This window comes from Suricata suricatta, chromosome 12 (assembly GCF_006229205.1).
Source record: "Suricata suricatta isolate VVHF042 chromosome 12, meerkat_22Aug2017_6uvM2_HiC, whole genome shotgun sequence".
Taxonomy (NCBI): domain Eukaryota; kingdom Metazoa; phylum Chordata; class Mammalia; order Carnivora; family Herpestidae; genus Suricata; species Suricata suricatta.
Window position 1 is genome coordinate 24,326,315 of NC_043711.1, and position 27,638 is coordinate 24,353,952.

The 27,638-nt window shown below is 43.0% G+C and overlaps 1 protein-coding gene across 3 annotated transcripts in view; it reads right to left on the bottom strand.

Moving 5' to 3' along the window:
* ARHGEF3 (Rho guanine nucleotide exchange factor 3) overlaps positions 1 to 27,638 on the bottom strand; it is a 280,046-nt gene that overhangs the window by 65,689 nt on the left and 186,719 nt on the right. The window contains exon 1 of one of the 3 annotated variants that reach the window (XM_029917715.1): positions 2,491 to 2,755. The exons of the other annotated variants lie outside the window; for them this stretch is intronic. Within the exon in view, the coding sequence (XP_029773575.1) occupies positions 2,491 to 2,586 (96 nt within the window). The 5' untranslated portion in view covers positions 2,587 to 2,755. Of the gene's footprint in view, positions 1 to 2,490; positions 2,756 to 27,638 lie in introns of those variants that run through there. 3 annotated transcript variants of the gene reach the window in all.

Genomic DNA, 27,638 nt, shown 5'->3' on the forward strand with positions numbered 1-27,638 from the left:
ATCACTGCACGACAGCCCCTTCCCCACAAGGCTTTCCCTAAGCGGCTTTCTCCAGCATGCCTGCCGCAACCACAAGAACCATGCTAGAAGGCACTGGCCCAAGCAGTGCTCCTCCCATAGCAAATTACAAAGGAATGGCCATTATATGCCTAAAGGGCACAGGTGCTTCGCTGCCTAGGAAGGTCAAAAAGCACTTTGGAGAAGCCAGTTTCTCTCTTTACAACCATCTTATTTTTGGGAAAAAAATGATCAGTCTTAAAAAATTACTTTCATAGGAATTAAAAGTCAACACTTAGTTTATAAATATGTATATAATCATGTTTTTCAAAAGGCGTACCAGGGTATGCTGTTCTTTAAACACTTACAAATACTGATGACACCTGCTGGTAGAAAATATATTTTAGTTAACTGCTCATGGAGAATTAAGGCCTGGACAAGGGTTGACTTGTCTTTTGCACAGATAACGAAACCAGAAAACTACCCCTTAAATTCACTTCGGTTTCTTTTCCCAACTTTGCCTGTCGCCATTATCAGGAAATGAAGCTAGGAGGTGCATAGGACTGGACATTTCTGCCTCAAGATGTATAGAGTGAACGTGATACTTCTGACTTAAACTGTGCACACACACACACACACACACACACACACAATCCTCGATGGTGATACCTGAAAAATATTTACCATTTTCAAAATTATTCCTCACCTATCCTTACTCCCATACCAGGATATCCCCATAAAAGGAAAATAAGTCACATTTAAAAAAATCTGTATCTGGCTACCATAAAGAAAACTAATATTTGACATTTGGTGATACATTTCTTTCATCACATTTGTCATATACAGATATATTTATATTCTACATATAAGAAAAGATCAAGCAGATGAATTTTACCTAAGCTTTTTGCCAAACTGCTCAGAAAACATAGGAATAAGGGATGGCAAGAAGGGATGGATTAGGGTCCAGAGCTATTCTCACTGTTTTTTCCTTTAATCCATCTCAACTTATTAAACTTGGTTATGATTTGCTTCCTTGAAAAGGAATTTGCGGGGCACTAGCTTCACTGCTCCTATATTCATTAAATTATGATGTTCCTATGGAAAAATCATTATATCTATTCCAAGTCCAAACAAACTGAACTGTATGCTGGTGCTATCTTGTCAAAACTTACATAAAAATTCAAACACCATTAAGGCCATCACACTTCCACAGCTGCTAGGAACAAAAACTCTTTGTGAAAATATACAACTGAGCTGGAGTGTGGGGTGGGGGTGGGGGTGGGGGTGAGAAGTTAGTTGTGCTCAGCTTACAGAAAGCTGATTATAACTAGAGACTGGAGTCTTGTCAGCTTGGAGCAGCTCTTGTTAGAGGTAATGAATCTTTGATGCTATCCTCCCAAACATACATAATTCAGTGAGCCAAGTGCACACCAGCTAGGTAGACCCAAAAGTGGCGGGTAGGTAGAACCTTTAAGAATGCTGTGACAAGGTCGGATGCACATCTGCCTCAAGACTTTCCCCAGTCGTGGTTGGGCACAGTGATGATCTCTCAGATACAGATATAAGCAGCAGTGATGAGCCAATGGTCCTTTGAGTTTCGCTACAGCTCAGCCACAGCAAAGCTGTGGCCTAATGGAAGCAACTCTATTCCCTAAGACCCTTAAAGACAGAGAACAATGCTTTCTCCTCCAGTTGAACCCACCTTTTAAGCTCTTTGCCAGAGATATAACACACAAAGGTAAAAGGCAAGACTAAACATAAGCCAGGAGGACTCCTTCACATCACCTTAAGGCACCGGAAAGTTCCCCAAAAGAGAATTGTTTCCAGTGTTCCAAGACAGCTTCCCCTGCCCTCAAGGAGTTTAATTCAGTTTCAGGATTCATGTACAAGATACTCAAATTTCTCATTTAGCCCCCAGACCCCCAGCAGAATGACCCCAATGGCCACAGATGACAAGCAGAGGTGTCAGGTCCTGTCTGCTGCCAAACAACTGTGAGGTCAAGCCTGACAGGTGAGATGGCCCCCAAAGGCCTTCCCAACCCAGGCAAGAGGAAACCCAAGCTTGAAAGGTAGCTCTTGGCTGACATCTGGGCCCAAGGATATAGTAAGAGAAAGTCCCTCTGGTGGGTCTAGACATAAGTGACAGTCTGAGAGCCCTGCAGAATGCAACAGAGGCAAGGGTAAGGAGGCAGCTGCTCCCTGGCCAAGAGGAAGAGGGACAAGGACAGGGGAGGAGGTTCATGGTGATCTACAGAGAAGGGGCAAAAAGGAGGCAGAGACAGAGAGTGAGACATGGAGGGAGACAGTGAGTGTGAGAAATGGGGAGAGGGAGAGGGAATGGGAGAAGCAGAGGGAGAGAGAGAAAGAAAGAGGAACACACTGAATGAAAGATGCAAGCCGGGAGAGACACAGAGAGGGAGCCGAGGGAGTGAGAGATGGAGACAGACAGAGGGACTGACAGATGGACCGGAGAGGTCCAGGTGGAGACCCTACCTCGGCGTCCTTGACCGGACTGCTGGCTGGGGGTACCTCCAGGCTGCAGTTCGCCCTCTTGACCGTGAGGTAGAATGGGTAATCCTTGGCCACCATGGTGGCTGCCGGGCCTGCTCTTTGGGATGTCACCGCTGACCCAAGGCGACCACAAAACTCCCAGGCGAAAGGGGGCCCCAGCTCCACGGTGCCCGGCGGCAGCGGCGTTACGGAGACTGACAGCCGGCTTCTTGCCGGGTGGGATCGACTCGGCTCTCTGGCTGAAAGGAGGGCGGAGCCTCTTGCGAGCCCGCCCATCTGGGGCGGTGAGGGGCACCGCCTCGGTCCCGCCCCGGTGCATCCCCGGAACGCCCAGGTACCGCCCTGCGGAAACCCCCCAGCAAGGAGAAGGGCGATTCTGCCTTGGGTCTTTTCCTTCCGCGAGCCCGAGGCCCGAGGCCACCCGTGCACCGACTCCCCGCTGTTCCGAGAAAGGAAGAGAAGGCGAGTAGAGAGGAGACCCGGTGGAAGGAAAAGCCAGCGCTTTAAAAGCCCATATTAAGAAGAGGTGGTATTCCGTCGTGCCTTATTCCAAGCCAGTCTCCCCTGACAATTTTTTTTAAGCGAATGTCTGAACGTCACTGGAGTATAATCTATAAACAGTAAGTGTGTCCCCTTTAAGTATACATTTAGTTGAGTGTTGACAAATGTAAACACTCACGTAACCGCTTACACAATCAGGAAATATATTTCCACCACTTCCAGAGACTTCCTTGGGTGTCTTCCTCTGTACCCATTTTTAAATATGAAGAGGCTGATTAGTGGCTGTCAGCCACTCAGAAGGGCAATCTTGGAGGGTCTGTTCAAGATGAAGCTGTGCAGCTGGACAAGGTTGGCTATACCATGGCTTACTGGAGAAATACATTGTAAATGTCCTACAGGCAATTCTAAGATCATTTGCTGCAGCTCAGTCTGGAACAATAAAAAGCAAACAAACAAAACCCCCAAACTGGAAACAACTGGATTATCCATCGATAGGGAATGCTTGAATAAATTTTCCTCCCTAAAAAACTTGACTCAGCAGCAGTCAAAAAGAAGATGGGTCCAGGGTTGTGGCACGGGAAGATCTCCAGTCTATGTATTACGCTCAGTTAAAAAACAATTGCAGAGTAAGTCCAGTATAATACCATTTGTGTTGAAAACACATCTACATAATACTATGTATTTTCTATAGCAAACTGTAGGTAAATACTATTGAAAACCATCCAGAGGGTTGCACAGCAAACTTACAAGTCCCTCTGGGGCTAAGGGAGGTAATTCATGCCAGACTTTAAATTTATAACTAATGTTCTTAAAATTTTTATAAGGAAAATATATTTATGTGTTACTTGGGAAATTAGAAGTTAATTTTTTTAATATTAAAATGATCATTGTCTCAAAAGTTATTTTGTAGACTGTACTGTTGAAATTCTATCCCCTGCCCCACGTCAAAGTCATGAGCACAGCAGGTAGTGATCTGGGGAGCTGATGACTTTTGCTTTGACTTCTTAGGTGTACAGGAGGCAATGGGAATGGAAATATCTAGACCTTGTTACAGTGTTCTCTGCTTCCAGCTAAGGCCAGAATCCAGTTTCCACTTTCCAGGCAGGAAACCTCAGGATATGTAGATCTTTCATTCCAGGTACCAAAACCACACCTTGGCACTAAATTCACCTACTTTCCTGTCCAGCTAGTGTGGACAAACTGCCTTCAGAAAAGGGAGAATCTGGCCAGTTTTGCTAGCCCTGTTATTGCTACCCATGTAAAGGAGACTCCTGAATTAGGGGGTTCCAGCTGAGATTGGAGAAAACACCTGAAATATTTTCCCCTCAAATATACACCCTAAAGCAGTGGGAAGGAGGTGATCGAAGAAGAGGTTTGCAGTGAGAAAGATGCCTCTGGACCACTGATTTAAAAAAAATTTTTTCTTTAATGTTTTTAATTTATTTTTGATACAGAGAGAGACAGAGCATAAAGGGGGAGGGTCAGAGAGAAGGAGACACAGAACTGGAAGCAGGCTCCAGGCTCCTGCCAGCACAGAGCCCGACGCGGGACTCGAACCCACAAACGTGAGATCTGACCTGAGCCAGAATCAGAGGCTTAACCCACTGAGCCACCCAGGCACCCCATTTGGACTACTGATTTTTTTCTACCTGTATTCCCAAACACAACTTCCTTTTATAACCTGAGCTGTGCTGGTTGGGGAGTTTATGTAAGTGCTCCCTGTGAGCTTGACCAAGCTTGGTGGGGGCGTGAAGGGAACCTCATCTCCAAAGACACCCAACTAACGCAGCCCCGGATTAATTCTGTAGCCAAACGAGGGCCAGGAGAGGCAGTGACATGCCTCGCTCAGGGCTCCCCTGGGTGCTGAGGATGGGAGCTGAAGCACATGGAGCTGCTCCTCATTCCTGTCTTCTTCCTGCTCCTCTGGCCCCCTCAGAGCAGGATGATCTGGCCAGCAACAGCCCCTTCGGGGACAAGCTTTGATCTCTGATTGAGTTCACGGGGCCTTATCCTCCAGCTGGGAATTGCACTTCCAGCACTTGATGAGGAAAAGAGTGACTCTAGCAAACTTCGACTGGTCCATTCACTGCGAGATCCTCAGGGCTGGGCAAGGAGTCTGACATACTGTAGGTCCAGGGTAGCGATAGAGAAACCCTATGGAAAAGTGGGGACTTTAACCTCTAGTTTAAGTACAACAATTGTAGAGCAAAGAATAGTCATATTAGTTGATGGGAAGGCCACTATATCCACTTTCTCTCATAACCCCCCCCCAAAAGATATGAAACAATAAAAATCAAGTAATATACATGGCCACAGAACATATGTGTATATATGCTAGGCAGAGAGAGAAGGAGAGAGAGAGAGATTGCTAATGGCTAGTAACTATTTACATAGTGCTGGGGGAAAAAAAGCATAAGCTCCCAAGTGAGTGTGAAAGGAAAGATGGGGACCTGGAATTCCTTGGCTGGTCTATGCTTCTAAGCTTCTCCAAGCATGAATGTCTCACCACCATAAATAGGGCTCTGGTGTTTAAAGACATAGATTTTTGGTACAATAAGGCCCGTAAACTGAAGCTGGCAATTTGGGGTATACGCAAGCCATGTATGCATGTGGTCCTTAAGACATTTAAATTTTTTTCAAGGGTATTTTTGACTCCATGCAATGTCCACCTTGTGTCCTGACTTCAGAACCTCCCCATGTGTGATGTGCTGCTCCAACATTAGCAGGTTTGGGGTTTGGGTATTCGGCCTAGGATTCCACCCAGAGGTGTCTGTGACCAAAGACTTTGTCAGAAAGCAGGGTGCTCTACAGGAGGGTTCCCAAGTACACCCTTGAGGCTGGTGTCACAACTGAGGGAAGCCAGTCCAACTGTGCAGTGCTGCCTGGCTGAGTGGGCCCCAGGAGCCCGGCATTCCCCATCCTGCCTGTGTGTGTGTTTATGGGCTTAGGAACAACACTGCCCTAACAGTCAGCTTCACTCAAAGCAATGGCACAAAGTGTCTTTCAGAACTCGCCTTCAGCACAACCCGTTATAATCCTATAAAACGCTTCACAGCCGGGCAGTGTTCCTTGCTAGCCAGAAGCCTGGAGACTAGAATAAAGAAGCCTGTTCTTCGTTTCCAGGAACGGTGCCAAGAGCAGGGCCTGCATTCTCGCCTGGGCCGAGTGGGGCTTGTTTGTGCTGCCGGTGGAGTGGTGGGCCTCCACACACAAGCCCACCACTGGTTACTAGCTCCTTTCAGAAGAGCAGACAGCCAGGCATGGCTGGGAGACCATCAATCAACTCCTCAAATCCCACTGCTGTGGTGGTGAGCACGACAGGCCAGTGTGAGGCTAAAACTTCAGAAGTTAAGTGGTTGTGGTGACCTTCTCAGCCAACAGCACGATGCCTTGTCCTGTCACCATTATACTTAACATCAGAGTCAGTGGGTTCTTTTTCTCCTTAAAGGCTCATTCATTCATTCGTCAAATATGAAAGTGTTTATTATACAGCAGGTGCTCAATTAGCTACACTTTTCCCTTTCTTCCCTTCCTATTCCTGAATCTCTATGCCAGGGAGGTGTGTAATACACATCTGCTCAAGGAATATATGGTTGCTTTAAAACATGGCCTTTCAACTACAACCTCTGCAGCGAGGTAGCATTTGCAGGAGCTCAGGTGACAGCAGCCAATTCCCTACATCTCAGCCTTCGAACACATGCACCTCCGTCTGCTCCTTTGGCATCTGGAACAATCTCTCCCACTCCTGCTGATCTCACACAGTCGTGTAGGTACATGTTGGATACACATGTGTACCAACACCTCTCCCCTCCCCCCTTCCATTTGGGCAACATTCCCAGCTAATGACTGAGCTCCCTCTCCTTTCTGCTGCTTCAGTCTTGATGGGAGAGGGGAGTCAAAAGCCTGAAAAAGTTCTGGCAAGGAATTCTGAGAGATCAGGACTGTGGTTTCCTGCCAGACGGGTAAAAATGGCACCAACAAAACACTGATAATATCTAGAATCATATCAGTATTATTACTCTCTGCCTGCTTGGAGTTGTGTCCACTGGCTCCAGGCTAGATTTATGAAAATATATCCCTGGATATTCTAAAGCTGGAAGACTTCATTCTTGCATTCACTTAAAGATCTCATTTTGTGAAACAAGTTTGAAAAACCAGTTAAGTGATACAATCTTTTTTTGTCTCCCAAGATAGGGCTAGTCCTGTGGATTACCAGCTATAATGCAAAAATAATCAAGACTTAATGTTTTTTAAAAAAAGGAATGAATATTTGTCTTGCCCTAATATACCACAGACAGGTACATTCCCTTGTCTCTAGTTCATTACAGCAGCGATTCTCACCTGAGGGCAATTTTGTCCCCCCGGTGACATTTGGCAATGTCTGGATACAGTTTTTATTGTCACTGGGGGAGATTCCTAGTAGCATCTAATGGATAGAGGCTCAGGATGCTGGCAGACATCCTGTAAGGCACAGGACAGCCCCCACAACAAAGAATTAACAGGCTCAAGATGTCAATAATGCTGCTGTTGAGAAACCCGGCATTAAAGAGAGAGTGGAATTGAAATACAGCATCAGGATAATCTGTTGGTTTTGACCTCAAGGATATTCTTGCTTCAGACCTTGACCATTGATGTCAAATGTCAGTTTGGGCATGATAGAGCAAAGAAAAAATGCTTCTGTGCCAAGTAGCCCCAGAATATTGACATGCCTAGAATCTTTCCCTGTTGCTCAAACCTGACCCTCAACGGAATCACAGATTTCATAAAACACAAAAGGACAAGAGAACAAACAATAGGGGAGTAAAAGGTGAGGACAGAAAACTGTCTTAAACTGCTTCTGATATGAAAATACACTTCAAAAGACCAGCGAAAATGAAAGTTTCCATGAAAGATAATACTTGAAGAAGAAATTGGAGAGGAGGAAGAAATGTTTCAAAGCTTGGTTTTTCCCAGGAAAACATTTACCACCATATTTAATTATTTTGGGGGGCAGAAATTCAAACTCAGTGATGAACTAAAAATCCCAGGGGATTCAATTTACTGTCTTTTTGTTACGTGGTATTTCTGGCCACGTGGAATGTATGGTTGGAAACCTGTCTTCACTAAAGATTTTGTCGTAAGAATCCCGACTTTCTCCAGTTTGGGCTGATTTCTATCAGCAGGCTTATTTGGCTTCGAGAATTTAAGCCCGTCTTTAGAATGGTCTCTGTGTGCTACTATAGGGTCTTTGAACTTTATGGATAGTCCTCATTTGTTTCAGACTATTGCATATCTTTTGACCAAGAATTCAACAAAGTTGTTACACTCCAAAAGTATTTATTCCCCTCAGATTACAGCTAATGATTTTTAAAACATTTTTTTATGTTTTAAAAAATTTATTTATTTTTGAGAGACAGAGAGAGACAGCACGAGCAGGGGAGGGTCAGAGAGAGAGGGAGACACAGAATCTGAAAACAGGCTCCAGGCTCTGAGCTGTCAGCACAGAGCCCGATGTGAAGCTCAAACCCACAAACCGTGAGATCATGACCTGAGCTGAAGCTGGATGCTCAACTGACTGAGCCACCCAGGTGCCCCAGACTACAGCTAATGTTATGTGTTATATAGGTTTTCTACACTAACCACTGCTTGGAGAAATTGTTATCTAAAATATGTAAATCCTACTTTTGGATAGTAGAAGTGTTTTCTCTTCCATCAACTACAAACTCAGGAATCAAAGTACCATATTTCACCAAACCTAAGATGCTGAAGACTGTACTATATGCTATTATTTTATGTATTACCAAGAAAGAAAAAAAAATGTTGCCAACTAATTTATAGCATGTGATCAATTATAAGACATATCCCAATTCTAGAAAAATTAAAATGTGGGAGAAATGTGTATATCAATGATAGCAGTGTTCATATCATCTGGTCAGGATTTGAAAACCTACACATTTATGGAAACGACTTCTGGGAATTCAGGGACATTAATTCCAGAGGCCACCTGTAGTGAAATAAAGTGAGAACCTTATCAAATCTATACCCCTGGGCCCTATTTTGGGTCTGCTGAATTGGAATCTTCAGCAGTGGACTCTAGAAATTTGAATAAACACTCTCAAAAAGCATTGGGTAGCACAGTGTTTTGAGTTAGAATTATCAGCTGACCCCCAAATGAACCTGCCTACCTCCCCCATTTCAGGAATATTCTGAACCACATTCTCAGGCCAGAGAGGCCCAAGGGTGGTTCGCCTAATGGTTAGAGCATCAAACCCCAGAGTGGGCATGGAGAGCTGCTTATCTGGCTCATCCAGTTATTCAGCATTGGATAGCCTACTCTATCCACATGGGTGCATCAGGGATACAATGAAAAATATGCAAGTCCACGCTCCGTGTAAACTACCAACTAAGCCACCCACCAGGAGACATGTTCTGGCTCTTAGGACTTGATTTACAATCTGGGATCCAGAGTTTCAATTAAAAACATGCTTATCTTCATGGCCAGGGGACATGACTCCATTTAAGCTTTTAAAAAATTAGCTATAGGAGTAGAGAATGGGAGGAGGGCAGTTGGCTCGAGATGTTTACTTGAAAAAGACCTGGGGCATGAGAGAGGGGGGTACACGGAGGACAGTGGTGCGTGTGGAAGGTTTTAATTAGAGAAAGAGTTCAGTGAGCAGAACCAGACTTGGGGACTCCTGGCAAGCTTGTGTCTCACTCACGTGGTGCGAGCAGAAGTCGGCTGGTGTATGCTAGAGAACAGCCCATTAGCTAAGATGTTCCTTATGCCGGGGGCGTCCGATAACACTATAGAGGGGACAGAGGGTGCAGGCTCACTGGGTTCTTTGAATAAGTGGGAGGTGAGTTCTGCTATGTCTGAATTTTTCCATCTCACATTCAAAACCAAGCTCAGCAATTCAAGTCTCACGTGCCCACTATTCTGACTGAACCAAAAGCCTTGGAAACAGAAGGCTGAACGAAAGTACAGGCTTCTAGTTCACCAACTTTTATTGCTGCATGATCAATTAGTTCTTTGGCATCACAAGAACAACCACCAAATGGCTTCCTGGATAATTCCTCTCATCCCAGGCTATCCTAGATCCCTAGGTTGGGGAACCCTGGTGCTGTGCCCTCCAGCACTGAAGACCTCTTTTCCCCAACACTCCTCCAGCTCCTAATGACCGATTCAAGGTGCCTCTACTACCTGACAGTGAGCTACAAGGCCACAGGGACCCTTATCTACCTCGTTCACCACAGTGACTCAGCTCCTAGCATGTGCCAGCATAACTCATATTTGTTAAAGTGAAAATTAAATTGAAATGGGGCTAATCAAAGAACGTGTCATGGAAAAGGTGAATCCAGAGAAGAATATTTGCAATAAGGAACACAGCATATATAAAATTTCTGTGATGGGACCAAGAAATAAGATGCAGAATTACCAAAATGGGCTAAGAGTTTTTTGAGAAGCAGACATGGGTAGACATGCTTCTTCAGTAATCCAAAACTCACCAAGACCACTTTGAGAGATGGTTCCTGCAGTATAAGGCTATGAGGCTCTCTTGGATGTTACTGAGATCTTTCAGTCCCCTCGAGATTTTTACACATACCTGGCAATTTACTCTAATTCCTGAACAAGGTGGACTTGCCAGGGAGACTGAAACTGGTGGCAAAGGATGTCAAATAGTCTGTTTTCAGGGACACCTTGTAACATGCTTATTTGTCCTTTTCTTGCCCTCCAGAGGCACTTTCTTCCTTCTCTAGATTTTTGATTCAGGTTAAACTCTGTATTTTTTTCTATTAAACTTGCCATGCTCATATCTAGTGCTATTTATGCTGAGACTTTGTTCTCTCGAGTTGGGTCTTGAGGTGCTGACTTTTAAGGGGGAGAGGAGGTTTTTGTCTGGTGTTTCTGCGAGATTAAGCATCGTGCTAAAGTCCCCAGACTGATGCGAAGTTATGGCTCAAGGACTCTTTTATCCAAGGAAGCCAATGGGAGAAGAAGGAAATTTCTCTCTGGCTGCCCTAACAAGGGAGAGTCTTCCCCTCTGGGTGTCCTCACCTGGAGTCTTACAAGAGATGCTTTGAGAGCCCATTCTAGTTTAGACACAGTGCATGGGAAACAAAATTCATCTGTCCGGGAGTGGGAGGAAGGGAGGGAGGAAGGTAAGAGAAAATTAAAATTGTAAAGCCAACATCACGTGGCTTCCTCCTTGAACTTTAATAACCCAGAGCTGTCTGCAGGCCCAGAAAAACCGAACGCAATGGGTAAGTACAGGCATTGCTCTGGTGCCAGGAAAAATGCAATAAGACATAACTTTTACAAGGTAAGCAATGAATAAATGGCCTGCAGGAATAAAACAGCTTTTAACATCTCTGAAGTTGGCAGCCAAGTGCTTGAAATATTGGTCCAGCACATCCAAAATGCACAACAGATAGGACCACCTTATTTAAGATGAAGTCATACTCCAGGGGAAACAATAGCTGGATAGGCTGGGGTTTTTATGATTGACTGTAGGATGGAAATTGGATCAGTATTTTCCTTGTCACAGCAAGATCCATTTTCATGCATGTTAGAGATATTCCACATATTGGGTAAATTTTCTAGAATTTTGTAAAGGGAAAACTTTCTGCAGACTACCTTGGTTTCTGAAAGAGCTATCTTTCTCTCTGGGTCAGGGAGGGGTCTTATTCTGTCCCTTATGCTGTTAACGAGAAGATCTGAAACTGCAATTCTTCACTTGGGTTCTATTATAAAATGAGGTTTGAGGTGTCTCATTACACTTTACCCCCAGAAGTGTTAAAGGAAGTGCCTGTCACCAACTCAAAAATAAAAATGAAAATGATGCTGGCAGGGCTCAAAAACCAAAGGGATCAGCATTTTGCTTCAGTTTCCTGTTCATAAAACTTTATAAAAACAACCCACCCATTAAAGAAAAAAAAGCCCACAACAATAGCTCATTATTCTTTTCTTAAACACTTGCCTCATGCCACTCTGAAATTAGGTGCCATCACGTTTCCTGAGTTATGGGCTCCAAACACCACATCCCTTTCCTCCCTTCCTCGTCCCCACCCCACCTGGCATCACTCCTGAATTTAGACATTTCAGTTTACGAGCTCAGCAGAAAGAGGCCAGCACCCTCCCTCCTACCTGTCCAGAGGAGCCAAGCATCTGCACAAGTGGGAAGCAGGCGTAATGGAGGCTTCCAAATTAATTTCCATTTCCTAAAGAAACTTTTAATATGGAAGGTACAGAGTTACAAAGTGAAGGGAAAAAAATACCTAAAGACTGCTCTAGTAAACTGAAAAATAATTACACATGCATTACTTTGTAAAATTAATTTTTGGAGAATAAGAGATTCCCCTTCTACCCTGGCCCTGCAGTATGACTTTATGGAATACTGAACATCCCGCCCTTCCGTCCCTGGAAGAACAGGAAAATGCAAGCTCTAGAATAAGAAGCCTAGATACAAGTAGCAAGTTTTCCACTTGTTAACTCTATGACTTTGGACAGTTTATGTGCCATGCCAAACCTCTGTGTCATCCATGGCAAAATGTGGCTGTGAGAGTTTCAAGGCTTTCATGAGATAAAATATATGAATGGTTTAATGAGATAATACATATGCCAGCATTCTAGGCACAGAATAAGCACATAATCCATATTGTTATTAACCTTCCTACTCTCTTTTTTCTCATGAAACAGAGAGGGGAAGGGGAAGTTGGGGATATTTTCTACCCTTCTTACTTCCAAAGGGGTTAATAATTCTTTCCTCTAAATCCATGATTTCAAATCTTGATTTAACCATTGAGCATATATAAAAGCCATGGCCCAGTGAAAAGTGAACTGACCTAAATTTGAAGATGTGGGCTCTAATTCTGGTTCTACCTCTAAATTTGCTGTGTGACCTTGGACAAGTCAAGTAAACTCAGTGGAACCAGTTTCTTGAGCAGTAAAATAAGGTGATTTGAACACAGATGCTTATCTTCTGTGGATTCTATAAAACAGCAAAGACCAAACAAAGTGTTTATGAAGTAAGTACTGTCTCCATTTTATGTTGTTTTATTACAGGAAAGAAAAGAAAACTGATTATGATCATGTGCTGATGAAGCCATCCTTATCTAAAATCAGCAGGTTTGCTGTAGTCAGCCCACACGTTGGGTTGGTTCAGCACAGTAATACTTTATAAGGGTTCATCAGAAAATTCAGCTCGGGGAGCCTGAGGGCTCAGTCGGTTAAGTGCCCACCGTCAGCTCAGGTCATGATCTTATGGTTCAAGGTTTCAGCCCTGTGTAGGGCTCTGTGCTGACAGCTCAGAGCCTGGAGCCTGCTTCGGATTCTGGGTCTCCCTCTCTGCCCCTCCTTTCTGTCTCAAAAATAATTAAAAAAAGAAAATTAAACTCAATGTCTTCATTTGCCAGGAAATGCAATGAAAAATACAGGTTCATTCAATACCAAATGGTCAAGAAAGCAAGGTTTAAACAGAGGTAAGATCAACTATGAGCCCCCCCAAAACCAAAAAACAAACAAAAAACCAAGAACAAAATAAAAACACTTAAAGGGAAAGGGAGCTCCATTATAAATGGGATGGAACAGGCCTGAAATATACCACTGTTACATAAAAATAGGTACTGGGCTGCATGGTGCCTGTGTTATTGGTACGGCAACATTTGGTTCCTACTGTGTCCTCCTCCTACAGGCCTGTTATAACTAGGAGAGCTGTCTGTTCCTTCAGTGATCAAGTCTTGCTGCCGCGTGGATTTTCCCCAGTCATAACTTCCTTTCTGCCCCTCGGGTAGGCTGCTGACGTCCAAGTGGAAGGACCGCAGCCAGTTCTGTTCTGGATGCAACACACAGATGGCTGCTGGCGTGTGGTGCCGAGTACCAGGAGCTTCAAGGCTGAGAGCTTGGTGTACCCGAGGCCAAGCTTCTGATGCAAAATATTGATATTGATGTCACCCATTTATAAAAATCAAAACCAAAGGGAAAGCTACATTGCAGCAATTTCTAAATGGTGCCCTATAAATAAATGGAACCAGATGTACTCAATACATCATAAGCTTCATTATTCTTTAACATCAGTGTTTCCCACTTGACTGTAATCTCCATAAGGTAAAAAATCATGACTCTTTTGCTCATGGTTCTAGCCCCACTGCTGAAAGATGCCTGGCAAGTGCCAGGAACCCGACAAACGATGACCTTAGCTAATGTGCACAGAGTTTGGTCTCCGCCAGGCACTGTTCCTTGACGCTACATGACACATCTCAGGTGATCCTTACAACAATCCTATGAGGTGGGTCCTCTATAAAGGGAGTTCAACTTGCCCAAAGTCACAGAGCTGTTAAGTGGCAGAGCTGGGGTTCAAATGCAAGTACTTTGCATCCAGAACCTTCGGTTCCAATCATGAAGTGGAACATTAATTATTTGCAGCCCATCTGCAACTTAGCAGTTGTTCTGATACCTGAGACTATGATGCTGATGGTCAGGGATTCAAATCTATATGATAATGATTAAAAGACCTCAAACACAAGTCAGGAAACCTGGGTTCAAATCTTAGCCCTGAACTACTACACCAACTTTGATCAGGTCCTATGACTTCTTTGCTCACCAGTTTTCTCGTGGTAATAATAATAATAATAATAATAATAATAATAAGTTGGATGGTCACTCAGATCCCTGACAATTGTAAAGCCCAAGTGCTAGAGTCACCCCAGACCTAATCTCACAGCCAGACAACTGCAGGTCTGTTCCACAAGTATGTTCCTCTATCTTCCAGTCTTCAACAATCTTCAATTGTTTGAAAAATCAAACAAGTTACTCAATCTCTCAGAGCCTCAGTGCTCTCATCTGCAATTAGGACATAATAGCACCAACTTCAAAGGGTGGAGGTAAAGATTAGAGAGAAGCCAGGTAAGAAGGTAACACATAGTAGTAATTTTATAAACAGTAGCTAGGTTTAATATGTCCCAAAGAGAGCCGGGAGGTAAGTCTGGAAGAGGAAAGAATCTCCCTAAAGCCCAGGAACCAACAAACTAATTGAAAAGATAGCATTGAAACAAAGCTGTTTAAATAATTTCTAAGAGGAGAGTACATGTTTGCCACATCCCCAGCTCAAAATTTCCATATTGCATTTTCTTTCCAAGAAATAGAGTAACATGGACAGATATCAGTTGACTTCTGATAAAACAAAAAGGAACCACTGTGATCGGGCAAGTTCACATGTGAGTGCTAAAACGCTAGAAAATAATTTGCTTTACACCAGTCCTGTGATAAGAATGTGACATGTATCATTGTACTGAGTCCTCAAAACCTGCTGAAGAGGGTACTTTTTCTGTCTTATAGATGATGGCATAAAGATTCAGAAAGGTTAAGTAACTTGCTCAAGGTCACATAGCTACTAAATATCCACAATAGAACTTAGTCTTCTCAGGACACTAAAGGTCTTAACTCTGCAGCTGCATCCCCTCCCCGAGGGTGGACCGTTGTTGGCCTTGGTGTGCCATGAGGCCACAGAGCAGCAATCCTTGTCCCAGCATGGACACGTGGCTTTATAGGTAGCACAGGTGTGCGGGCTCAAGAAGCCTTGGGGTTCAGTCCCTGTCTACCCACAGACTCATAGCAGCTGTGGACAAATTATTTCACTTTCCTGGGTCCTGTTTTGATCAAACCTAATGTAACGGATTACAGTTTTTCAATCCAAGTCTCATGGAACATTAGCCACTTACATTTTATACCCAGGAGGTTAGGGACAAAGGAGCCCAGACATGAGTGATCCTCTGTCTTGATTTCCTGGGTGGGGGAAGGAGTGGAATACTTTTGTTAGCACACCAGAACTGGGTGACTCCACAACTCCCTTTCATCTTGAAGATAATGAAATTCTACTGAATGTTATGTGATAGGGAAAGAGAAAGGGGAAGAGAGAGACTTTCAGGAATCATGGGGCTGGGGTAGCAGGGGGTTCATTTGAAACTGTGTTTGCATAGTAACCACAGTGAACATACTTGACTCTTAAGCTTACTCAGGGTGCTTTGGGGTGGGGGGAGTTAGTAGAGGTAATGGGGAGGGAAGCTAAATCCTTCCTCTTGAACTGACCACTATCGCACACAACAGGCACTCAGTAGATGCTGGCAGAATTGAATTAAAAGGAACACAGACTTGGATGAAATTGATAGAAGTTGAGCAGATGAATGACTGTGTCAAAAAATGCTAACAATTTCTTTCCTTTGTTCCCAGCCACCCACTGCACCATAAACCATTTTCAATCTTAGGATCAGTTCTTGTCCATGTGAATGAGCACACCTCTTCCCGCAGGATAACTGCAGGTAAGCCTTCCCTCTGTCTCTATCCCAAGTGCTTGGAACCTGAACAAAGGTGAGCTGTCTGGGAGGGAGAAAATTCTTCTTGTTTTCATTTGTATCCTCGCCCAGGGCAGTGACAAATACTGTTTCATGAGTTTCCAGCTTACTTTAGAGCTCAAAGGATAAAGTGCTTCCACAAAAAAAAAAAAAAAAAAAAAAAAACAAGAGAGGAAAGAAAGAGAATTTAAAATTTTAAGATTTTATATATATACATATATATGTTTATTTATTTATTTTTTAATTCAAGTAGCAGAGTCTTTTCTTCCCAGGAAAGGTGACAGTGTGCTACAGTTGGACCTATTGGGAGTCTCTCTCTGGAGATACCAGGAGTAACAATAACCTCAAGGAGATCTTTTTGTACATTTATTCTAAAACAAGACTTCAGAGTAAGCTCAGATCTTCTGATTTCCAGCTGATGTTTCTCCCATGAAATCAGGTTGCCTCATGAGTCATGTTCCCATGCCACAAAAAAGGCTGGGATATAATATATGCTCCTTAAATATTTGTTGAATAAATTAAAGAACAAAGGACAGAAAAAGTATCAGAAGGTAAGTACAGAAGTCCATCAACATGGAAAGATTCGCTGACATTTAAAAAGTCTTGTGTATCTTTGAACTCGAGTCTGGAATAGCCCTTCCCTCTACTTCTCTGCCTTTCAGACATCACCAGATATTCAAATCCTTGACCAAGATTTTCTTCTCAGAAGCCCTCCCAGATTAACCCACAGACCATGAGATCATGACCCGAGCTGAAATCAAGAGTCAGACATTTAACTGACTGAGCCACCCAGGTGCGTCCCTTGTTTAGATTTCTCACAACCCTTATTACTACCACTCATTAATCGCCTTCTGTCAGATAGCAACTTCTGAAATTACTTAACAGTCAGTCTATAGCCTTACAGGTGTCTTTTCTGATGATCTCTTCACTTAGAACTGGAGGGCAGGGCCTACCCACACCTACCTCTGGATTTGCTTTTAGAACAATGACTTACTACAACTGGAATATTTTTAATCTAATATAATCACATGTTCCTTTATTAAACTTCTTCCAACTAGTTTAATGGTCAAAAGAATCTTTGTGCTGTTCTCCTATTGCCAGGGGATGCCAGTAATAACTGCATAAGACTCTACTCAGGGAAAGACTGTAAGGGGGTGCTGTCCCCTCAAAATACCCCATTAAAATTAATGAAGGTACTTATCAAACCTCCAGATCCACCTACCAGTTTACTGAAAACAGGAGGGAAGGAAAAGTTAAGCTGCATCATGAGAAAGCAATCTCCATGACAAGGACAGAAAACATTCCACCAGATAAAGGATCTGGTTTCTCCAACAAATCATGCAGGAAAGGAACTGGGAGGGGGAAGTTTTACAGAGTAACAACAGATGAACCATGTTGGGATCCTGATTCAAATAGGACCTCTCTGATGAAGAGTCACATGCTCTATCTACTGAGCCAGCCAGGTATCCCTCCCACTTTTTTTTTTTTCAAAACGGACCTCTTTGAGACAAATTAACAAGAATTCCTTCATTATCACTGAAGAAGATGCAGTCCAAAGGCAAATTTGAATTTGGGGAAATCTGACTTTGGACCAAATATTAGATGATGTGAAGGAATCCTTGTTAGTCATGTTAAGTGTGATAAGGCTTGGAGATTGTGTTAAAAGAAAAAAAGCCCTTTTCAGGTAGAGACATACACCAAAGTTCTGACAACTGAAATGATACAATGCTGAAAACACGGTGCGAAGAGACTGGGAAGACGTTAGCCATTGTTGAAGCTGGATGCTGGATGAGAGGAGGTGCTAATTATACCATTCTCTCTACTTTTCTAATGTGGGCAGATCACAAGACGTCATGTCTAACACACTAAATTGCCCAACTTAGGAAAATGATAGTTTCCAGTGCTGATGAAGGTATAGTGAAATGGCATACTTGGAATTGTGGATGACAATGGAAACGACTATGATGTCAAGAGATACCAACATACACCAAGAGCAATATAAATATGCAGATGTTTCAGCCCAGTTCTCCTACGTGTGTCAATTTACCAAATGAAAATAATGCAAAAGAAAATATTTTCAAAGCATTGCCATTGAATAGTGACTAAGGAGTAATAATAATACTAGCTATTGAATATGGAGAATGCACTGTGTGCCAGGAAACATACTAAATGCTTTATATACATTGAAACAACCCTTTGAGGACAGTATTGTCATTCTCCTGGCTAGTCTCCAAGATGGCACAGCTAAGAAATGGCAGAGCAGGAAATCAGGTCAGGTTGGCTCCAGGGCCCACATTTTCTAGTCCTGTGCTCAGCTGCCCTGAAATCCAAGTGCTGGACAACAGGGCATGTTTAATTAAATTACAGGACATCCAATGTAGACAGTAAAAAGTATACTAATGAAGTCAAGCAACATGAAAAATACTAAGTGAAGAAAAAAAACAAGGGGTGTCTGGGTGGCTCAGTCAGTTAAGCATCCGACTTCAGCTCAAGTCATGATCTCAGTTTGTGGGTTCAAGCCCTGTGTCGGGCTCTCTGCTGACAGCTCAGAGCCTGGAGCCTGCTTCTGATTCTGTGTCTCCCTCTCTCTGCCCCTTCCCCACTCATGCTCTGTCTCCCTCTCTCAAAAATAAATAAACATTAAAAAATTTAAGAAAAATAAAAAAACAAGGGTGAAAGTCATTAATTAGAGCACCTATACAGTATGTATATGTGTGGAAAGGCTGGCAGGGGAAACACACACAACAGAAATCAGGTTGTATCAATTATGTGCTGTGTGGTGTGGTTATGTTGTTTTTATAATGAAAACATTGTAGAGAAGAAAAGTGAACGTAGGTGGGTAACAACTACAGGTAGAACCAAGACCTTTGATAGTGGTGTTGCCATAAATATTGTAAACCATCAGTTTCTTCAAACCAGTTATTTTTTTCTTCTTTGGAAGCCTACCAAAACTAAAGAAAGAAATATTCCTCTCCTCCCTCAAATATCTTTCCAATGACCTCTGCTAGGAATTCACCTACTTTGATCAGGAAGCAAGAATTATCTCATAGTTTCCCCTTGCAGCAGATACTGAGTAAAATGTTACAGTGAGAGAGAGAGAGAGAGAGAGAGAGAGAGAGAGAGAGGAGACAGCTTAAATGAATCTATAAAGGATTGTTTTACGATCGAGATTTCGTGAGTCTTGTGAAATCCTTTTACAGGTCATTTGTTAATAGAAAGCAGGAGATGCAGTTCTTCTTATCAGAGTCCAGTCCAGGCACATCCTAACTGCATCTAAGGGACTGCTAATCACCTCAGAATCCATGCCACGGCTCAGCACCCTGGAATCACTTTCCTCCTCCCCCTCACCTTCCCTGCACAGACATATCCGACCAGCTCCCAGGGACAAGTTCACTGTGAGATTATGTATATGGAAATGCTCTGGAATCCATAATAGCACTACAGATGGGAGGTTATTCTGATTAAAAACCTGATACGTGCTCTTGCGTGTTTCTTCTGCCGTAAATGAATTCCAGAGATGTCCCCTGAGGAGGAGAAAGAACAACTAACTAGTTCTCAGGTTATTTTAATGGCCAGAATCAGGGTTGCCATAAATAATCGACCTTTTATGAGGAAGCTTCTGCAGCTGCCAGAGGGATCATTATCACCTGAAAAAGGCACTAATCTGTGAGCTAAGCCATGTGACCACGTGTGATTCTAGGTGGTATTCGTCAGTACCTGTCACCAAGATAACAGCTTAATCTTGAATGGAGGAGGCAAGCATATTTTAGAGATTCCCCTTTAAAGAGCTACACAAAGAGAAAAGATCTTGGGGAAAAGAATGAAAACAAAATGAGCCAGACAGCCAGCTGGAAGAGAAGACTGAGCTAAAGCCTTCAGGGAGTTAGCCCAACTTTTGTAGGAGATTATGGAAAAGCTACTGTTTCAAAGCCTCTGGACATCAGAGGAAAAAACACAAAGGAGAGTTTGCCGAACAGAGAGCTTTAAACAATTCAAGTTCAAACAAACAGAATTCCAGGAATTAGGAACAGAGGAAATTGCAAGGTGCTTTGCAAACTACTGCAAAGAAAAGGATGTTTAACTATTAAATGTCAGTGATAAAAATAAAGATCTTGTGGTGGTGGAGTTTATTTTGGAAGGGGAGGGGTGAGGACAAGAAATAATCATAATTGTAATTGTGATAATCAATAATAATATAACTGGCAGCTGGCCTTTTCTGAGCATTTCTTAGGGGCAACACTGCACTGAACACTTTGTAAACTTCATCTCTTTTAATCCCCATGAGAGCCCTGTGGGCTCAGACCTACTCATGACCCCTTCATCGATGAGAAGCCTAAGGCTCAGACAGGCTCCACAACTTCTTTGAGGTCACAGTGGCAGGACTGCGATTCAAATCCAGATTTGCTTAAAAGGTTAGCCTTTGAACCATTTACACACAGGTATATAATTACCAGATCTCACAGATCAGACTATTTTTAAAGATTATTGACAATTATAAAATTCAGAGTTGATGGCCAACTTGGTCACGATCCTGGCTGTTTGCCTTCCTTCTTTTTTTTTAAGTTTTTAATGTTTTATTTATTTTTGAGAGAGAGAGAGAGAGAGAGAGAGAGAGAGAGAGAGAGAGACAGAGCATGAGAGGGGGAGGGGCAGAGAGAGAAGGAGACACAGAACTGGAAGCAGGCTCCAGGCTCTGAGCTAGCTGTCAGCACAGAGCCTGACGCGGGGCTCGAGCCCATGAATGTGAGATCTGACCTGAGCCGAAGTCTGAGGCTTAACCGACTTAGCCACCCAGGCAGCCCTTGCCTTCCTTCTTAAAACGAAAAGAAAGTAATACTATTCAGTTCATTTTAGCAATTGCAAATGTTTCCTGGGAAATGTGGGAGGAAAGCAATTAGAGAAATCTGGGACATTTTTCTTTATTTGCGGTCTATCATTATTAAGAGCTAATTATACACCAGGATTCTCAGAGTAGAACACGTTAGTGGCATCACTGTTCAAAGATTCTCCTAACAACCCAGTGTTCACCTACAGAAGAAGAAATGAAACCTTGTGAGGTTGAAAAGGTCAGGGTTACACAGTCAGCTAATTGCTGAGCACTGTTAGGAACCTGTATGCTGGAATCCAGCAGCCTGAGTCTGAATTCTGATTCTACTACTCATTGGTCTGGGATCCTGCATGAGTGAATCTTTCTGAGCCTCAGTTTTCTTACATATAAAATGGGGATGAAAACATTTCATAGGGCTATTGTGAGGACTGAATGAGAGAATGCATGAGAGACCTGAGGGACAGCCAACAAATCGCTTCATTTACAAAGACCTCTGTGCTTCATGCCATGTTCTTTAAAATGTATACAATATTCAGGTGTGGAATGAGTAAATGGCATTTGCAAAAGCAACAAACTAAGCATCTTGCCCAATTCAAGATCTTGTTCTTCCCCCAAACCATAGTCAGCAGTGAAGAAAGAGAAACAATCTTTCTGTATGTTCTCTTCTGCTGGGTTTTGGTATTTAGTAGACATTGATGACACAATGGTAGCTTTTCCGACAAATTGCATTAGAATCTCAGAAACCCATCAGCAGTAATAGACAGGCAGTAATGTTTTCTGTTTGTTTAGTTTTATTTTGTCATGCTGGTGAGAACTGACAAAAGCTATTGCTCTCAATTATCACATCACAACAAACCAGGAAGCCTTCATTTTTATGGGTTTAACCAAGTCCAACTGTTCCAAGTCATGACTTTCATTGTTTATGTTTTTGGCAGCTGGAGTTGATTCTTCAAGGGCCCTGAGGACACCAGGCTCATGCTGAGGGGCACTCTGGGGCTTTGACTCGCTCAGCATCGGTTCTTCCCTTTTCTTCCATTTTCTCTGAGGAAACTGCCCCCTACTCAGTGTTGGTGGTTTTAATGGGACTGAGCTCACTCACTGTCAGTCGCCTCAGGAATACATATGACTCAGGACAGGCCAACTGGCAACCCCTTCTTTCTGATCATAGTGATTGGTTCAGGAAAGGCATGAGAACCAGACCCGGGATTTTTGCAGGAAGAACTGGGCAAGAAAGTACCTGTAAATGAGAAGGAAGTAAGCTTAGAGATGTTGGTGGCTATATTTCTTTCCACCAGGAGAGAAGAACATAACTGTGAATGGAGGCAACACAGAGAAATGGAAGCTGAGAGGGGGAAAGGAAAATTTCTGAGGAAAATTTGCACTTAGATCCAGCAAGGCCTGAAGCCATAACTACTAGACTTTTCTGTTACAGCAGCATAAATTCCCTTTCTACTTAAATTTCAGTTGTGTTTCTATCACTTGCAACTGGAAGAGTTTCTATTCAAATGCATACAAAAGGGTCTTTACCATACAAATGAGTATAGTACTTGCCTTCTTACTCCCATGCATTGTTCAGGATTTATATTACATATCTAAGTCTTGCTTCCCTAAATAAGATTGTAAGTTCCTTGAAGCCAGGAGACAAGTGTGACAACCCACTGATAAAGCACATTTTGCCAAAACCAAACCTTGGATGGTTGTGGAATCATTTTATAACAATGTCAAAGATAAAAAAAAAAAAAAAAGTAGGAAAATGTTAAGAATGTTTTACAAGTGAACTTTTGGAAACTGATGGTATGAGGAGTCAGAGGTCTCATGAGTGTCCAAAGCTGCCTCCAGAAGTTTCATTTGTCTGATTTGTCATCTCTTCCCACTACTTCCCACTTCTCTGCATTTGACTATCTCAGTGGAAGGGAAAGCCCTTACATAAGCTTCAGGCTAGAGTCCTCATTAGAATGTAACAGCTTCCTACTTATCACTTGTGACACTAATAAACATTCATTTCATGCATTCATTCGCTCACTCATTCATTTATTTATTCATTTATAGATGGAGCATGTGAGTGGGGGAGGGGCAGAGAGAGGGAGACACAGAATCCCAAGCAGGTGCCACACCATCAGCACAGAGCCCAACGCAGGGCTCAAACCCATGAATTGTGAGATCATGACCTGCACTGAAAGCAAGAGTTGGACACTTAGGGGCAGCTGGGTGGCTCAGTCGGTGAAGCCTCCTTGGACTTAGGCTCAGGTCATGATCTCATGGTTCATGGGTACAAGCCCTGGATCAGCCTCTGTGTTGTCAGTTCAGAGAGTGGAGCCTGCTTCGGATTCTGTGTCTCCCTCTCTTTCTGCTCCTCCCCTGCTCTCTCTCTCTCAAAAATGAATAAACATTTGGGGCTCCTGGATGACTCAGTTAAGCATCTGACTTCAGCTCAGGTCATGATTTCTTAGTTCATGAGTTCAAGCCCTGCGTCAGGCTCTGTGCTGACAGCTCAGAGCCTAGAGCCTGCTTAAGATTCTGTGTCTCCATCTTTCTCTGCCCCTCGCCCACTCACACTCTGTCTCTGTCTCTCAAAAATAAATAAATATTTTAAAAATGAATAAACATTAAAAAAATTAAAAGAAAGAGTTGGATGCTTAACTGATTGAGCCACCCAGACAGCCCAAACCTAATTTTAGTCTTTTTTTTTTAAACATTTAATTATTTTTGAGAGAGAGAGAGAGACAGATAGAGTGTGAGCAGGGAATGGGCAGAAAGATAGGAAGACACAGAATCTGAAGCAGACTCCAGCCCTGAGCTGTCAGCACAGAGCCCGACACAGGGCTCAAACTCACAAACTGAGATCATGAGCTAAGCTGAAGTCCGACGCTTAACCAACTGAGCCAGCCAGGTGCCCCAACCTACTTTTATTCTTAAAGGAAGATATGCTACTCTAGATATTCTTCATACATAAACACTGACCACATTTGGATAGGGTAATTTGTTTTTAAGTGTCTAAAAATTTTTTTTTAAATTGTATTTCACATTGTATACCAGGATAAACTTCAAATGGATCAAATATTTAAATGTAAATACAAAGACATTAAAGTGCTAGAAGAAGCTGAGCTAATTCCTTGATGTAGGGAAGACTTTTCTATAACTAGAAGTCCAGAAGAAAAGAAAACATTAATAGATCTTTTTATCATAAAATATAATAAAATAAAAAACCCTTCTCTGTTGCAAACAAAATGACAAGAACATCATAAGTAAAGTCAAAAGGAAAACTGAGAAAGTATATTTATAACTCATACCAGAAAGCTCTAATCTGCACAATATATAAGACCTCCTAGGAACCAGGAAATGAAAGGACCAGGGCAGCACCAGGGTGGCTTAGTTGGTTAAGCATCCAACTCTTGATCTTGGTTCAGGTCATGATCTCACAGTTTGTAAATCTGAGCCTCGTGTTGGGCTCTGTGCTGAGAGCGTGCAGCCTGCCTGGGATTCTGTTTCTCCCTTTCTGTCCCCTCCTGCTCGCTCTCGCTCTCTCTCTCTCTCTCTCTCTCTCTCAAAATAAATAAATAAACTAAATAAAAATAAAAACTAAATAAAAATAAGTGAAGGGCCAACAACGTTTCTATATGGCTGTGTGTCTGATTAGTGTAAAAGCATTCGGGAGGGCAAAGCCACTTACTATGCAGGAGGGTTTGAAGGGCTGGTAGAGCGAGTTAAGGACTTGGTAGTCCAGGTTCAAATTTCAGTTCCGCCACTTTCTAGTCTGTGACTTGGGTGATCTATTTCACCCTGCATGAGCCTCGTTTTTCTCATCTGTAAAATGAGGATTATAATAGGATCCACCTTGCAGTGCCATTACAGGACCAAGCACGTGTGAATGTGCTGGGTGACTATCACAGAGAAAGTGCTCACTGTGTGCTGTTAGTATACCAGTAGAGATTTTAAATTAAAACCATAGAAACAAACATAACCTAACCTTGAGATCTTGGGGATATTCAGAAGTAAGGACCATGTAAAGTAACAAAACAACTATCAATATCGTCTATAAATTAGTAAGATCCTATCTTATAAATACAGTTGTGTTTACAAAACCATGAATATACATATTACTATTCCCCTTTTACAGATGAAGAGACTGAGAATCAGAGGGGCTAAATGACTTGCTTCAGGTGGCAGCTAAGTGATAAAACTAATATTTAATTCCAGCTATGACTGGCTTTGAAAGTTGGGTGTTTTTTTGCTATGCCATTCTGTCTCTCCATAATGTAAAGCTAGGAAGTAGGTCGTCCAACTAAGTAGTTGCAGAAAAGCTATTCAGACTCCCCAAAGTTCTAAAAATTCCAGCCCTCAGTTAGAGGAATGGACTCCAGCCCGGAAGTAAAACTTGCTATCTATAGAATCTTCTGAGTGAAGGGGGTGAGGGCGGGGGGGAGGATCTGGATTTTAGCAGATCTTATCACATATTGCTATTGATCTTCCTTTGTATTGCTCAGAAGACAGAAACGTTAAAGAGGTCCCTTCTGTGGTTGTGGGTGCAGGGGAACACTTAACACTATCTCTTTGGGACAGACTTTCACATGGCAAAACTTTTATATGGTACATTTTGTTTGAGCTCCAGGTGAATATACAACCGGGGGCTTTTCTCCAGCAGTCTGCCTGTCCGATGCATGACTGGGACCATAATGCCCCCATATTTGGCCCAGATTGTTCAAAACCCATAGTTGGAATACTCAGGAAGCTCTGGCTATCCCTGAGGGCCCTGCAGCTGAAATGAGGGTCTGCCTAAGATGGAGAAAGGAGATGCCCTTACCAAGCCTCCCTTTGAGATATAATGTCTTCTGAATGACAAGCCTGCCACAGACATGGTTTTTTAGAACAGGCATAGAACTCTGACACTCTCTTCTGTGGAAATCCCAGGATGCATTTCCGTTGTCTTTACATCTTTGGAATGCTGATTTAAAAGCCTGCAGCTAAAATGTTCTAACAAACAGTGGGTCTGTCTTAGTTCTCTGAAACTGTAGTATTTCAGAGAAATGAGAGAGCATTTCACAGAAAGGAGAGAGCCTTCCCATCAGCTTCATCTATCAATGGGCTACATAAAGAAGGATTTGTTATTGACCTCTAAGGATGATATCCACAGAATGAAAAGATTTTAACAATAGTCACCAAATCTACCAAATACAGGACCATTTACCAGCCCCCAAATAATAATAACAGTGTTTAGGATTTACTATCTGCCAAGTGCATTATGGTATTTTACTATGTCCCATAAGAAAGGTGCTGTGATACCCCCATTTTACAGAGAGAGTAATGAACACAGAATGAATGTATAATTTGTCCATGGTCACAGAGCTTGTAAGTGAGACAGCTGGGGCTTGAACCCAAGTAGTGTGTCTTGATCGATACTCTTAACCATAATGTTACACTGTAGCTCAAGATGATAATGGTGGTGGTGCTGACGGTGGAGGAGGTGGTGGCTGGTGGTGATAGTGTCAGTGGTCCTGGTGGTGCTAATGATAGTGATGATGACAACCCTATGTCCTTGATCCCATGCTAAACATTCCCCATACATTATCACATTAAGTCTGATCTTCCAGAAAGTTCCATCCATTTCACTGCATCCAACTATTACTCCCCACCTTGCCTGACACGGTCCCAGCCCAAGTTGCCTTCATCTCTCACCTAGACTATGCAATAGTCTGCTAACTGTTCTGCCTGCTGCAAACCTTGTGTCTATACAATCTCACCACATTACAGCTGCCAGAAGGATCATTTGAATACTTAGATTACAGCACTAACCCTCCAGTGGTTTCTACTGCACATAGACTGAAATTCCAATTCTAGCCACAACTCGTGAGGCCTCATGAGATCTGGCCCTGTTGACCTGTCAGACCTCATTCTCCTGCTTCTCTCCTCCTCACCCACAGGCTGTAGCACAGCCTCCTTGCCTTCCTGACCACAGCAGCCTCATTGCCAGGCCAGGATGTTTGTACTGGCTGTTTCCTCTGCCCTCAAATCTCTGTGTGATTGCCTTTCTGTCACTGAGGCATCAGCTCAAAAGACTCCTCCTTCGAGGAGCCTTCCCTGAACTCTTAGCTATAATATATCCATAACCCCCATTTCTCTCCCTGTCCCCCTGCCCAGCCACCTCAAGCCCAACTGTATCTTTGTTAGTTTACTGTTAAATACTGTCTAGGTTACCACTCTGTCCTTCACATTTGCTCTTGTATCACCAGCACCTCAAACAGTGCTTGGCACTAAATGGAGCCCAATAAATATTTACTGATGAAATGACTGAGTTATCTCATTTATATACTCCTCTCAAGAACACTGCTTAAGGGGCGCCTGGGTGGCTCAGTCAGTTAAGCGTCCGGCTTCGGCTCAGGTCATGATCTCACGGTTCATGGATTCGAGCCCCGCGTCAGGCTCTGTGCTGACAGCTAGCTCAGAGACTGGAGCCTGCTTCTGATTCTGTGTCTCCCTC